This window comes from Oryctolagus cuniculus, chromosome 2 (genome assembly GCF_964237555.1).
Source record: "Oryctolagus cuniculus chromosome 2, mOryCun1.1, whole genome shotgun sequence".
NCBI lineage: Eukaryota > Metazoa > Chordata > Mammalia > Lagomorpha > Leporidae > Oryctolagus > Oryctolagus cuniculus.
Window position 1 is genome coordinate 114,133,789 of NC_091433.1, and position 15,171 is coordinate 114,148,959.

Here is a 15,171-nt window from a genome sequence, read left to right on the forward strand (position 1 = left end):
TTAGGTCATCGTGGGTGTGCCCTCAGAAGGTCATTCTTACAGCAAGGTTGGTTACAGAAGCCTGGCTGCTCTCCCTGCTTCCTGGCTTGTTTTGGGATCCTACCTTCACACACATAGCTCCACCATTGACATCTCTGGCCCCACCAAGTACCCCAACTAATGGTGCCTGCTTGATCTTGCACTGTGAACCTCCAAAACCACTAGACAAAGTAAACCTCTTTCCTTCCTAAGTAGCCTCTCTCAGGGGTTCGTGTTCATGATAGTGATGGAAAGCTGACGAATGCAATGCCCATTCTGCAAGTGGGTGGCCACGAGTCTGCTTTGCACTGCAGGGTTGAGGGCCAGAGGAGATCTGTATGAGAGTGCGACACAGAGCCTCTGTCACAGCTGGCAGCAACACAGCTGCCCCTGCTCCCCGAGCTCCTGCTCCTTTCCTCCTCCTGCCTGCAAAGACTCTGCCAAGCTCATTGTCAAAGCCAAGAGGGCAAGAGCAAGCACGGACCTCTGAAAACACAAGAAAACTAGACACATGGTGACTTTCTGTGCAGTTTTGTACCAAGCCCATGAGCTGCTGGCGCTATCTCAGGAGACTCTGACCTCAGAAACGATTCACAGGGAGGTTGCCATTTCGGTATGGGGAGAGAGGAGGGTGAGCTCCTTGAGATGCCGTGATGGGTGACAGTTGCCTTCTGCATGATCCCCTGCCTGCCCTTCACAGGCTGAGAGGGTGAATGTGGCCGCCTTGGTGGCAGTAAGCCAAGGACCACAGCCTGGTGGGCAGGGAGACCCAGGAGACTGGTTGCTGACTCTAAGCCTCACCTGCTGCCACACAGAGTTTCCAATAAGCGTCTGGATTTGGTCAAAATTAACTTGGGTACTTAGCAGGGCAGGGTAGGTGGGGACTGACAAAAAGAGAATATTAGATTATACTCAGGAGCTCGCGTTGTGACACATTGAGTTAAGTTGCCACCCGTGAGACTGGCTTCCCACATGAGTACTGGTTTGAGTCCCAGCTGCTCCATTTCTGATCCAGCTCCCTGCTAATGCACCTGGAAAAGCAGCAAAGGATGGTGTTGGGTCCCTGACACCCGCGTGGGAGACCCAGATGGAGTTCTTGATGCCTGGCTTCGGCCTGGCCCAGCCCCAGCCATTGTGGCTATCTAGGGAGTGAACCAGCAGATAAACAATCTCTCCCCACCCCCTTTCTGTAACTCTGCCTCTCAAATAAATTGCTTAAAGAGTATAAATACAAGATAAAGCCATTACAACTTGAGTGCACTCCTATCTTGTCAAAGTGGGATGCTGAGTCTGAAGCATGGGGTGTGCAAACACAGGTGCAGGAGGCACAGCTGGAAATGTTTGCACTAAGATTCACAGAGGCTCCCTGGTCAGCTGGGTTTATCAATCACGATGATTTTCTGCAAGGGGGATGGGACCTGCGGGGTGCGCCATTTGGGTTGAGGAGGAGGGAAGTTGGAGTTGAAAAACGTATAGATGCTTTCTCTCTCTACAAAGACTCAAGAGCAGTTAGACGCCCCCCTCCCCAACCCCCGAATGCAGGAGCCAGCAAGGTCAGACAGCACTCGTCTCTCCAGCTCCCTGCTGAGTGACGTCCCATCGGTGGCTTGCGATCGTCAGCGGTGTGTGGGAGTATTTACACCACAGACCTCGTCAAGCGCTGCAAATCGAAACTTACTCTGAAGTTCCAGTTTAAACACTGACTGCTGCCCTTGCCCCCAGACTCCGTCACTCCTATCCAAGTCTGATGCATCAGTCCACGGTCCCCGGGATGATTCGGATCAATTAAGTCTAACAACACCACTCTGTGGCTCTACTTCTTTCAGAAAAACCCCCAACTCCTTGGGATGGCATGGAAGGCAGTTGCTCCTCGGCTCTTGCCCAACTTCTCATTTTATCTCCTGCCCCCTAAAGGCCATTGAAGCTCCAGCCATCCTGAATAGCAAGACTTGAATGACATAATAGTTGTATGTATTTGAGGGGTGCAGAATGATAATCGAAGACATATGTATAGTGTGTAGCAATCACATCAGGGCAGTTAGCATTTCCACCTCCTTAAACATGTATCTTCACTTTGTGCTGGAAATCTCCAAACTCTTCTCTTCTAGTCCCTTATAAAATGTTTAATATATTGTCGTAAACCGCAGTCACCCTTGTGTACTGGAGTCCTGGACCCCTGCAGGCATTTGCTGGTTTCAAGAGGCAGCAGCTGAGCTTTTGAGGCCTTTAGGTGGGAGGCGGCATCACATCTGCGCCCAACATGCTACTTAGGAGGAGGGGCCCTAATACATCCCTCCTGGTCTGGGTTGGGACCCCAGAGGGTTGGGAGGGAGCCAGAAGTGGAGCAACCCTCACAGACACTGAAGCCAACCCCCGAATCATCTCCTGTCTCATTTGGGTCAAGGTCACCTGCAGCCACGGTGTTGGCCCAACCGACTGGCAGCAACAGAGTGAATTGCCTTAGCAGAAAGCCATCACCACCCAGAGCCTTGATCCCCAGTTTTAGTCCACGGAGTCCAGCAGTCAGGAAAAAGTCAGGTAAATGTAAGACAACCTGTGCACTAGGGAGGACCAGGCAGTAACGGGGGGACCCAGTTGGGATGTGGGTGATGGAGTTTTCAGATTCAGCCTGTAAAAGACTTGTGGATAATATGCTTCAAGATTTAAATGATAAGATGGAAAATTTTCATAGAGAACCAAAAAAAGGAAACGCATGGCAATCTTAGAACTGAAAGATGCAATTAACTGACATTGAGTAATAGTTAGCGTTTATTGAACACTTCCTATGTGGCCGGGGCTGTGCTTAACACGTCACAGTCCTCAACCCGAGACACGCGTGAGGGCGGCTGCCCCCTCCAGGCCCACAGTCTGTGCGTGGAAGGGCTTTTCTTTCTAGCCCACCCCTTTGAGGGAGTCCCTGTCCCTTCTGCTGTCACCCATGTCTGGTAGGAGGGGCTCAGTGTGCAGGGGGCAGCGGTGGTGATGTGGGAGACTGAGTGCACTGTGCGCTCTGCTCGTACAGCCCTGCCTGGGAAGCCGGTGCAGCACTGAGTGGCCACAGCCAGGAATGAGTTGACTCAGAGAGGCCCTGTGGGCAGAAATCATAGGGATACCAACTCTTGGTGAGCTTTAACGGAACCAAGAGTGGAATTGTGGCCAGAAGCGTGAGGAGGAGAGAGCTTCCCCTTTCTCATTCTTCCTCCTCCCAACCCAGAATGAGTGGGGCTCCCTTCCTTTGGAGTCACTACAGGCTTGGGACTGGAGGGGGAAAGGGATGTGGGTCAGTACACAGGGAGAGGAGCCCGGCTCAGTACACATGGAAAGGAGTGTGGATCAGTATGCTAGAGGAGGAATGTGGGTCAGTACACAGGGAGAGAAGCCTGGCTCAGTACATAGGGAAAGGAGTGTGGGTCAGTATACAATGAGGAATGTGGAAACAGGGAAAGGAGGGTGGGCTGGTGTGCAGAGCAGGGAACCCAGGAGAGCATTAGGGTTGAAGGGGTTGGGGCAGTGTGAATGCTCTATCCCCCCTTACCAGGGGTAAGGAGGCACATGTCATCACTACTGTTTGAATATTTCTCACGTGCCAGGATCAGGGCTCAGTGGTCACATGCCGTCTCTCTTTAATACTTGTTGCAACTCATGGCACGACTTCTGCAATTAGCCCCATCGCACAGACAACGAAACCGCCACCAAGACAGGCTCCACACATTGTCTGAGGTAGTCCAGCTCCTAATGGGAGGGTTCAGACCCAGGTGGGCCTGAGTTCACAGGCCATGCCCCCGGGACTCCTTCCCCACATACCCCACAAACCTCCCCATGCTGGGCCACTTCTTGGGGACACAGAGGGAAAAGGGCACAGACCCAGCACAGTCTGAGAGCCTGGAGCTTCCGTTCTGGAGAAATCTCTCCTTTGGAATGTGGGCCAGAGAGGAGCCGTGATACAAGGTGTGACCTTTGGCGGGACCCCATCTGCAGACTAGGGCCAGCAAGAGCCCTTCCATCCCGGCCTGGCAAACCACACCTCCTCATTTTGGGAGCAGGGCTGGTTTTAAAACTCCAGCTGGTTTCAGAAGAAGCTTAAGCACAAGGAGGAGAAGACCCAGCACAGCTACGTGCTAGCTGCCTTCCCTCTCAGCAGGTGTGATGCCAGCATGATGTGCCTGATGATTAATGACAGTTCCAGAAATGTCAAACCCTAAGTCAACAAATTCTGGAAGTGGCAAATAACTCGGTGGGTTCCCACGCATTGCCTCCTTCAGCCAGCCCTCACACAAACAAACAGAAGTGGCTAAATGGACAAACACAACTCCCCCAAGGCCTTCTAGGAGAGTTACTGCTTCCCAAATGCATTTCAAAGCAGGCGACTCACTTAACTTGTGAGCGCAGCGTAAGCGTGAGTACCTGCTTTTGTGCCAGTCACAGCAGTCACCCAGGGAACTGACACAACTTTGCAGGAATGCCCCATCGGCCTTGGAAGAGGAGCTCCTTACAGATTTAGGAAATGTCTGTGTAGCCTTCCTGTTTTGAGACATTTCACTCTTATTTGCACACAGCCTGTGGTTTTTAAAGATTTTTATTAATATAAAAAAGAGAACAGATTTCATGTATTTCATAGGTATAGTTCTAAGAAAATAACCATACTTCCCTTCCTCTCTCAACCCCTCTACTTCTTTCCCTTCTTTTTTGTTTTTCTTTAATTTTTGCAGAAACATGATTTCAATCTACTTTATAATCACAGGCGTAATACACCATGAATCATAATATTCAGCAAGTAAAAAGTAGGAAGACCACTGTCCCAGAGAAGTAATCCAGCCATAAGGTGTCCGTGTGTGTGTGTTTGCATTCTGTGTTAACTGCTGCGTATCTGAGCAGCTTCTGGTTCGTTAGCTGAAAATGAAGTTAGACACTGAGACCAGCTGCTGCGTTGGGAGGACACACGCCTGGGCATGCCTTGGCCGACAGCCGGCCAGGTGACCTTGAGTGGGTCCTGTCCCCTTCCTGAGTCTCTCCCGATCCTCTTTAAAGCAATGCCAGGGTAGGCAATGGTGACCGCTCAGCTGCCATTAGCTCCCAGACAATGCAATCAGCACCACCTCGCACAGCGATCAAGGCTTTTCTATCCGTAACAGAGGAACCCGCTTGCCTTGCTCATGTCCAGAACATGACGAGGCCGGAAGTTGTTGTTTACGGAGTGCCCGCTCTGGGCCGGGAGCGCCTCCTCTCTCCCTCCTTCCCTTCCTTCCTTCCACCTGTTGGGGAGACACGACCACCGCCAGTCAGAGAAGCAGCTTGTTCAGGGTCACACGGTGGCAGTCAAGTGACCAAGGTGGACTCATGTCTGTCCCAGGGGTGAGTTCACTCTGTGTTCCCAAGATCGTGACTTTATGAACACGTGCGTTAGTGGGAAGGGAGTCATTTTCAAAGCACTACCCAGGAAGGACACCCTTGAGAGCGGGGACAGATTTCAGGCCAAGTCTGGTTCCCTTCCTGTTTTTGTAAATAAAGTTGTATTGGCACAAACACAGGCTGGCTCCGTGGGTTTACAGACCGTCCCTGGCTACTTTCGTGCAATGACAACTGCGTTGGGTAATCGTGACGGAGACCCCGTGGCTCATAAAGCCCAAAATATTTACTATCTGGTCTGTCACAGAATGTTTGCCAGCCCTTGACACACAGTCCAGCAGGCTGTCCCCTGTTCAAAGTACACAGAGTGACCTGACACTGGGAGCCCTATCACTGGGCCTTATTACGACAGGGGGACCTGTCTGCTCAGACCAGGTGCACACAGTCCCCCGGCACCTGCCAGGCAGATGAGGGAGTTGGGTTTCCATGGCGCTCTGCTTCCCAGGGACTCAAGGAAGGAGAAACAGAAATCTTGATTTTGGGGAAATTGCACAGAGGAAAAAGGGGAGGAGACCGATTACGACACTCCGTTGCGACACTCAGTGGGGTTGAAGGTGACACCAGCCAGGGTTTCTCTTTTTGGAAATGTGAGGGTATTTCCGTTTGTCAGGCTGGGACAGGACGGCAGCAGCTTGGTTTGGGTGAGTGCTCACCTTCTTTATAAGCGGCGACTCTGGGTCCACAATGGCAGTGCCCACTGCCTTGCCGTGGCCTCAGGATGAGACCCTCCAGGAGCACCCGCAGGCACCTAATCTCCCTCCTCCTCTTCCTGTTCCATTCAGAGACAGCCTGCCGCCCTTCTGGGAAAAGACCTTGCAGGATGCAGGCCTTCAGGTAAGGCTGGGCCGGGCCGCGGCGGACGGTGGCTGGGCCGGACAATGGGGAGCATCCCGCTGCAGCGTCTCAGAACCGGATTTGAGTCATGGAGGGATGTGTGTGATTCAGGAAGGGGCTGCCCCACGCATGGCCCTCAAGGCTTGTTTTTCCAAATACCCCAGACACGGCGAGCTGGGTAGCAGGCCTGGCTCACTGTCCCAGAGGGTCTGGAAGCTCCAGAAGTGATGGGCACATGCCAGGGAGTGGTGCTGGCAGAGAAGGAGAGAGGGCAGAGCCCACAAGCCCAGACTGAGTGCATTGTCACGTTAGAGGTGCTCACGCTCCTGGGCCCAGTTTCCCCTCTTGTTCAGGAGCACTCACGGCAGGCCTGCCCTGGTTGATGGAAAACTAACTAACTGCACAGAGAATCACATGGCAGGTGTTTGTAAGCCGTGAAGTGCCTGAGACAACCGTGATTTTAAAATCAGATCAGCGGTCCCAGGAGCTGCCCCCATCCCTGTTGTTAACTGACAGGCGGTGATGCTGAGTGCTGTGGGCGCATGCCCTCTGCCTGTGTATCCCAGCATTGCAGCCACCTGGGGCTACTGCAGGTTTTTGGTCTGCGGCTCCAGGTCGGGACTTCGTGAGCCTGTGAGAGAGAGAGAGAGAGTGTGTGTGTGTGTGTGTGTGTGTGCGTGCATTCCGAGACAAGGTCCCTCTCTTCCCAGATGTAGAGCTGTCTGCTTCACGCGGTTTGCCCCTTGGCTGCTGGGGACTCCGGGATATGCCCTGGAGGCCTCTGACAGGGACACTGAATCCCTTCAGACTGAGGCTCATCCGGGGACTAAGGAAACTTAAAAAGGCCCAATGCTCATTCATGCACATCACTTTCCTGTTTGCCCCTATGGAGCACTTGCACTGCTCAGAGCCGTCTGATGAGGCCAATGCTCTTAGCCACACCTCGTGGACGAAGAGGGGGAGGCCCAGGTCAAGGTCATACTGGAAAGGGCTCTGCTGACTATGGCCCACAGCTGCCAGCCCCACTAGCAATCAGGCCTTCCCCAAAGAAGAAAGGATGGGAGCCCCAAGCAGGTTAGCGGGTGAGCCGACAGGAAGTTGACTTGTTCCCAGGTTTGGCTGCCCTTGTTGGGCCCAACAGGGCCTAGGCTGATGGAGGAAAGGCCCTTCCCTTAGTCCAAGGCTTAGAGAGTCAGCTGCCATGCGCTATGTCCGTTGAATTTGCTAAGGCTGTGCCGCGGTGGCCACTAGTCTCAGGTGCTGCGTTATATTTAATTTAAATGAATGAAAATAGAAGAAAAGCAAGCATCCAGATGCTTGCGCTCACTACTTATATTTCAAGAGTTCAGGAGCCGCGCGTGCCCCTTGGCTACCACATCAGATAGGGCAGATGGGGGTGTTTCTGTGGCTCAGGAACTCCTATGGAATTTTGTGCTCCAGGGCACGCTTTGTTGAAGCAGAGTGCCTGCCCTGGGAATCTGAGGTGAGGAGCAAGGTAAAGAGAGGGGTAGAGATGGGACTGTCCATCACCAGCTGTGGGAGTTACGCCTGTGTCTTAGGCAGCATCGGCCACAGTCTTCTCACCCATGCTATGGGCGTGCTAACGTGCCAGCCCTCGGACAGAGTTGGTTGCAAATTTCGGAAGCTCCGGGGGACACTGAAAGAAGGGTGCTGGGCCCAGGGCTTGGCAGGCAGCAGCTGTCCACTACCGCCAGGTCCTCTTGCCTTTCAGAATCTGGGATGTTAACCAGAAGACCTTCTACTTGAGAAACAACCAACTAGTCGCTGGTTACTTGCAAGGCCCAAATGCCAAATTAGAAGGTGAGTGGTTGCCAGGAGAGCCAATGTGGCGTGGGCACTGAGCTCCTCTGCCCCCGGGGTGTGCAGCATTGTGGCCTCTCCCCCAAACCTTACCTGCAACAGCCTTATCTCTTTGCGGAGTCTGAGCCTGAGTCTGAGGCTGGGAAGACCTGGCCCCTGGAGGGTAGAGCCCAGGGCAGCCTCAAGAGGGCAGCGGTGGGGGGAGGTAGAGTCCAGTTCAAGAGCTACCCCCCATAGGCACCCAGATCCAGGGGCCATTTCTGGGAGTGGCAGGAACAAAAAGTCGAGATGGATCCTGCCCCTCCTCCTGTGATGTTCAGATTAATACACAAGGCTGGACCGTGTCCTTTCCTGTGGCCATCACACTCGGCCATGTTCTGGTCCACGCTCTAAGCAAGCTGGATGAAGCTGGATAAGCTTCAACCGCTCCATTGCCCAGTTTTCCCTATGGTCAGACAAGGGCAGTTGGATGGAGGATGTGAGTTCTTTCAGCACCGGTATTATCCATGTCTTCTGCTCTCTGTTTGGTGCTGGGGAGTGGCATCATCTCCATCTCCCTCCCTGCCCCATCCCTGTTGTTTGCCCCTCGCCTCACTCTGAAAGAGCCCCAAGCCTACCTTGCCTGTCTCTCTCAATCCTAGTGAAAACACTGAGCACAGAGGTTGAGATTTTTATTGCTATGTGAGGGCACAGAGACCGCCGAGGGGGAGAGATGGGATTGGAAGCCCCACACTTCCGTAGAGTGCACTCCTGACTTTGTGAGCTGGGTTCCCTGTGCATGGAGCCTGCTGACCTGGACCACGGGCATGCTGGGGGGCAGTGAGGCAAGGGCGGAGACCACACGGAGCAGACTCTAGGCAGCTTGATCCTTCGGGAGGAATTGGGTGGTGCGCTCGGCTTGATCCTCTGTCTGGATGCAGACACAGGAAGACGGTACTGCACTGTGCTTCTGGCGCTGGGCTTTTAGTGGAGATGGGAAGATGGAAAAATACCCAGAGTTTCTCCACAGTCTCTGCCTACTTCTCTGCATTAACCTGACCCTCCCCTCTGCTCTTCCCCAGAAAGGATAGATGTGGTGCCCCTTGAGCCTCAGCTCCTGTTCCTGGGCATCCAGAGGGGGAAGTTGTGCCTGTCTTGTGTGAAGTCTGGGGATAAGATGAAGCTCCATTTGGAGGTAAGGACCTGATGTAGATATCAAACCACCCCTGAATCCAACGGCCTATAGCAACCACCATTCATTCTTTCTCTTGCTTCTGTGGGCTGGCGAGGATTAGCCAGGCAGTTCTGCTATGCCTGCTGGAGCACGCTGGGGTCACGCCTGCAGCTGCATTCAGCAGGAGTGTGGCTCGCCCTGGGTGTCCAACATGGTTTCTCAACCTCCAGGCTGTGTGTCCCCATGAGCTCTCAGCATTCAGTGGTCAGCTTGAGCTTCCTTACAGCATGACTGCTGGCTCCCAAGAAAGACTCCCAAAAAGCCAAACTTCAATGTGCAAGTGCTTATTAAACTTCTGCTTGCCTCATCCTGTTGGCAGAAGCCAGCCACGTGGCTGTCTGGTCTCAGTGTGGGAGGAGACTACATAAGGGTGCAAACACTAGGAGGTACAATTCACTCGAGCCTGCCCACAGGGTCCTAGTATGCCACTCTCTGGCTCACAGGGTCCCCATCCCACTTATACCTTCCTTCTTTGAGCAAAACCACCCATTGGGAACTTTCTCTTCCAATCCTGATCTACCCAACCTGATTAGTTGGCATCCCAACCAGACTCTTGCATTCCTGGACCCTATGCAATAGTAACAGGGGTACCCAGCCCTAGAAAAGAAGGCTTTGTCTCAGGCACTTAATAGACAAGATTTATCCCAGCTGTGTGTGGCCACAGTTGTGGTACCACCATTTCCCTCTACATTCTTGGAGGGCAACTGCCTATTGTATGTGCAGTAGGGCTGGTTGGTGTACCCCATGTAGCACATAGGAGCAGCCAGGACTTTCTCTGCCCCGTTCTCCACCGCCCTCTCTCCTGAGTGACCCCAATCCTGCCTGAGCACCAGCCCCCTCAGGCCTTGGTGTCTGCTCACGGCGCCATGCATTTACCAAAGTTACTGGCCCATGACCAGAAGGGCCAGATTCCCCAAGTCCAAGTGCAACAATAGGATACTCTCTCTCTCAGTGCTGTCCTCTATTAGCATAGTCCCACAGCCACCAGTCTCCAAGCCTGTGTTTCTGCAGCACTTGCTTTGGGCAGGCTGGAGTGCTATGGCATGGTGGGAGGGGAGAAGATGGCAGCCTGGGTCTTCCCAGGCTGTCCGCTCTCAGCTGCCCATCTCTTGACTTGCAGGCCGTTAACATCACTGACCTGGGCAAGAACAAGGAGCAGGACAAGCGCTTCACCTTCATCCGCTCCAATAGCGGCCCTACCACCACCTTCGAGTCTGCCTCCTGCCCGGGCTGGTTTCTCTGCACGGCCCTGGAGGCTGACCAGCCCGTCAGCCTCACCAACACGCCCGACGACTCCATCGTGGTCACCAAGTTCTACTTCCAGGAGGACCAGTAGCGCCGCCCAGACCTGCTCTCTCCACTCCCAGCTCATCAGTGACTCCAGGGACTGCCTCCCCACTCCTGCCAGCGGCAGCCTTTGCAGGGCAGACCTGTGGCCGGAGGCCCAAGAGCCCTGGAAACAGGACTCTGCCTCTCGCCCCCTCAGCCAGCCCTGCCTCCAGGCTGTCCGCAGAATTGTCTTTCTAAAGTGCAAGTTGAATCATGGCGGCCCCCTGCTTGAAATCCTTCCATGCCTTCCGGATAAAACCCAGACCACCTGCCGAGCCTGACACCTCTGCTGTCCTCCTGCACCCCTGCCCCAGCTGTCCCCAGGCCACTCACCGTCTTCCCACAGAGTGGGTCCCACACCCTGTGTTAAAGCAGATGCTGGCTCATGGGGAGGTTAAGGGTCCGTGAAAAATGGGCTTCTTGGATTTGTGTTGTGTTTACCAACTGTATTCAGTGTGAAGGAGAGTCAGTTAGGTCCCTTCTGGGAGGGGCTGGGGGACTGCCGTGCTCCGGCATTGTGAAATAATTTGCACCCCAAGTGCAAAACAGAAAGGAACCTCCTATTCCCCTTTTTTCTCCTCTTAGTAACGTTCAAGATGGTAACGATGAACAGTAAGCCTACTACGTTGGCTCCCACTTTTGCTCCCCCTTTTTGAACATCGCTGAGCCCCTCGGCCCAGGCCCTGACACCATTTGCACTCCAGATCTTCACAGCTGCAGGCAGCGCTTCCCCTCCCGATGCCCTCACTGAGCAAGTCTGGCCCCCCCCCCCGGGAGCTCTTTCCTGCTCGGCTGCGGCAGGGGTCCCAGAATTGCCCCTTGACCGTCTTAGCAATTCCGACACCCTGAGGCTTGCAGGAGAGATGGCCCTGCCTCTGTCTGGTGAGCCCCGGGGGAGCATGCCGCAGGACTTGAGTGTGTCTCAGGCGCCTGCGGGGCCGAGCACCCGGCCTGGCCCTGAGCAAGTACTCTGTGGATATGCGTTGTGTGGTTTGGGTGAAAAGTTCTCTGCTCCTGTGACTTCAGCTCTATTTTACCATAAAATTTTCTAAATACCTGCTCTCTTGGCTGTGTCCTTGGCCTTGCCAGGTGTGGCTCACAGAGTGTAGGGGAGATGGGGAGGCCAATGAGTCTCTCGAACCCCGGGGGGTCAGGGTCTGATGACTTCCGCTGAGAATCCTTTTCCTTTCGGGCCCGGATAAGAGCAGAGCAAATCGCCCTGCTGGGAAGGTGCCAATCATCCCAGAAGAATAAGCATACACATGTAGAATTTGCACATGATACACACAACACCACACGCTGCAGCCAAGAAATTGGACGTAGCAGCACACAGCACAAACGGATGAATCTGGCAGACGTGATGTGGGGGCACAAGAATCACATGGCATGCAGAGTGGGTGATTTCATTTAGAGACCGTTTGAAGCATCCAGCATTGCACTACAGTGTGGTGGACGCACAGATAGATGGGCCCCAGAGGTAGACGCAGGGATACGCCTGCCGTGAATGCTATGAATCGGCCGGCCGCCAAGAGGCAGAGGGGGCAGGCGTGAGTATTTGGCTGGTCAGTAAATTGATCACGGAGACAGCAATAGGGATTAATTTATTAGATTGGATGGGAAATTTGAGAGGACTTGGCAGTTTTGAAGGAGGGCCAGAGGAAGGGGAAGACCAGGAGAGGAGGGGCTTTCTAGGGATTTGTGAGCCGATCACCAAGTGGCAGTAGTGCAGGAAGCTATGTTGAGTGACACCTTGACAGTTTGAATTAGAGGGAGGTAGCCAGGAGTCACTGGGGGAGGTGGGGTCCAACTCAGAAGAGGAGGAGGGCAAGGCGGCGGGTCTCAGGGGACAGGGGATTGCAATGGGGGCTGAGGTGTCTGGGAGACATCACCCAGTTGCGCAGCAGGGATCTCTGGGTCAGAGAGCTCCAGGGGGCAGAAGGCTTGGGGTTTTGTGGCCTCTGCTAATCCATGGCTAGCAGGTACTGAGTACAGTTTCATGGGCTTTGCAAAGCAGAAAGAATCAAATGGCTTCAAGCCTGCTCATCTGGGCGATGTTTAAAACAATCGGATCTATAACAAGCGGATGAGCTTGGCGCTGAGTGGAGTTTCGAGCTACCGGTCTGGCCTAGGGCTGCAGTGAAGAAATTAGCCACCTGGGGGCAGTGCACAGAGGCCATCTCCAGTCAGTTGTGCAACACAAGGCAGGGACGTGGCCTGGGAAAGTTGGGCTTGGGCACCACGGCCCAGTGAGGCTTTGGTACAGTTAGGGGGCATGTGAGGGTGACGGGGAGGCAGGAAGGGCTCCAGTGGAGAGAAAAGCACAGGGAGAGCAGGTGCGCAAGCACACATGTGGACCGTCACGTCTAGGCCGGACCAGCCAGAACACCACCCAATCACAGAACGACTCATTGAAAATTTAAAACAATTCAAGGCTTTAAGGTCTTCACAGTCTAGTCAGGTTCCTGGCCAAGTAGCTAGGTGACCATTGTCAAGGCCCTTCTCACACTGCCCCTCAATGTTCTCACTACCGCAGGATGGGACTGGACGAGATCAGACAAGATCTGTGTTCTCAACAGGCTCACCTATGGGAGCTCCCAAACAAAAGGATGCAGTGCCACCCTCCTGTGCTCACAGAGGCATGGATTCACTTGTCTGGGAGCTGCCTGGAGGTGGAATGAGGACCTCTGCGTGCTGGGGCCAAGTCTCTCTGCACCCCGCTGCTGACTCAGGGAGGCTGAGGCCAAGTTCTCCCAGCAGCTTCTTTTTGAAAAATAAAATGAATTTATTTGAATTCAGGGTTACAGAGAGAGAAGGAGAGACACACAGAGAGAAATCTTCTATCTGCTGGTTCACTCTCCAAATGGCCACAATGACAGGGCTGGCCCAGGCCAAAGCAAGGAGCCAAGAGCTTCTGCCAGCTCCCCATGTGAGTTCGGAGCCCAAGACCTGGGCCATCCTCTGCTGCTTTCGCAGGCGCATTAGCAGGGAGCTGGATTGGAAGTGGAGCAGCCGGGACTTGAACCGGTGCCCATATGGGATGCTGGTGCTGCAAGCAGTGGCTTGACCTGCTGTGCCATAATGCTGGCCCTTCTCCCAGCAGCTTCTACTTGGAGCACCTCTCAGTGCAAAGGTGGCAGATGCTCCCTCGCTTTGGAGAAAGACCCCTCACACAGCCTGAGCACGTGGGAAACTGGCTTGCAGGTTCCTACTTTCTCAGTCACAGTCTGCTTAAGACAGCCTGTGAGCCTTACTCCTTTTTTTTTTTTAAAGATTTATTTATTTGAAATAGTTCCACAGAGAGAGAAGGAGAGGCAGAGAGAGAGAGAGAGAGAGAGAGAGAGAGAGAGGTCTTCCATCTGCTGGTTCACTCTCCAATTGGCTGCAACAGCCAGAGCTGCGCCAATCCAAAGCCAGGAGCCAGGAGCTTCTTCCGGGTCTTCCACGTAGGTACAGGGGCCCAAGGACTTGGGCCATCTTCTACTGTTTTCCCAGGCCATAGCAGAGAGCTGGATCAGAAAAGGAGCAGCCAGGACTCGAACCAGCACCCACATGGATGCCGGCACTACAGGCGGCAGTTTTACCCGCTATGCCACAGTACAGGCCCCATAGCCTTACTCCTTTTATAAAAAAAAAAAAATTGCATAAATTGTGCTGAAGTAGGTGTTATATTGGGATTTTGTTTGCAAATTTGGGGGAAACAAGTAACTTATTTTCTCTTTGTGTAATTGCGAGATCCTAAGTCTCAGCTTACTTGGTGTTAACTCCACCTCCCTCAGAAAAGCTTAGGGAGATAGTGATGTGCATGTTGGAGTTCTTAGCCTCAAGCCCTAGAAGTCTTAAAGAGAGGGAGAATGGCCTTTCCTGGTGTGCTGTTTCAAGTGCCTGGGCAGGGGATGGGGGAATAAAAGAAACCCAAGAAAATGTGGAGCAGGGGGCAGAATCTCAGATTCCTCACCGCTGTGTTCTGGAAAGAACCTTCAGGCAAGTGCAGTAACTGGTTCAGTTCAGGCTCTCACGCTGGGAAAGGTCTAGTCTCTTCAAGATGCTCTTGGAAAACAGGATTTTCACTCCAAGGAAAGTTCATTGTCAACCACCTAGCCATCAGGCTGCGGTCTGTTGCACTTCCGGGGTGTTTACTTCAACACGTGGGATCTGACCTCTGACGAGTACCCAGTGACTGCTGCCTATTAGCAACGTCTAGTCTCCAGAGAGTGAGGCCCAAGACGCTGTAAGGGTCGTCTGTGCTTGCTTTAAAGTCCACCTCCTGGGGTCCTATTTCTGGCTGAGGCCCTTTTACCTGGGTGTTGATTGACGTGTGGAATTAACCCGCCTCCCTCCTCCCAGGGTACACCCACCCACCATGTAAGAACTCTGCACAGGAACCCAGCAGCATGCCTGCAAGGGAAGTGTGTACTGGCTCGAGCTGTTAAGTGGTGGACAGAGCTCACAAAAGACAGACGGGGCCCTCACTCATGCCTCTCAACAAGCTTCCACCATTATCCTCCCCTTGTCCAAGGGCGACCCCTACAGAGAAGCCCAGTGCCTCCAAT

General features: G+C 53.5%; 1 protein-coding gene across 1 annotated transcript; it reads left to right on the plus strand.

Annotated features, from left to right (window-relative positions):
- Window positions 1-6,127: 6,127 nt before the first annotated feature.
- IL1RN (interleukin 1 receptor antagonist) lies at window positions 6,128-11,671 on the plus strand (the record flags this gene model as incomplete). Its single annotated transcript, NM_001082770.1, is given in 4 exon segments — window positions 6,128-6,258; window positions 7,991-8,079; window positions 9,141-9,253; window positions 10,413-11,671. Coding segments are annotated over 4 exon segments (534 nt in total). The 3' UTR covers window positions 10,629-11,671.
- Window positions 11,672-15,171: the final 3,500 nt, after the last annotated feature.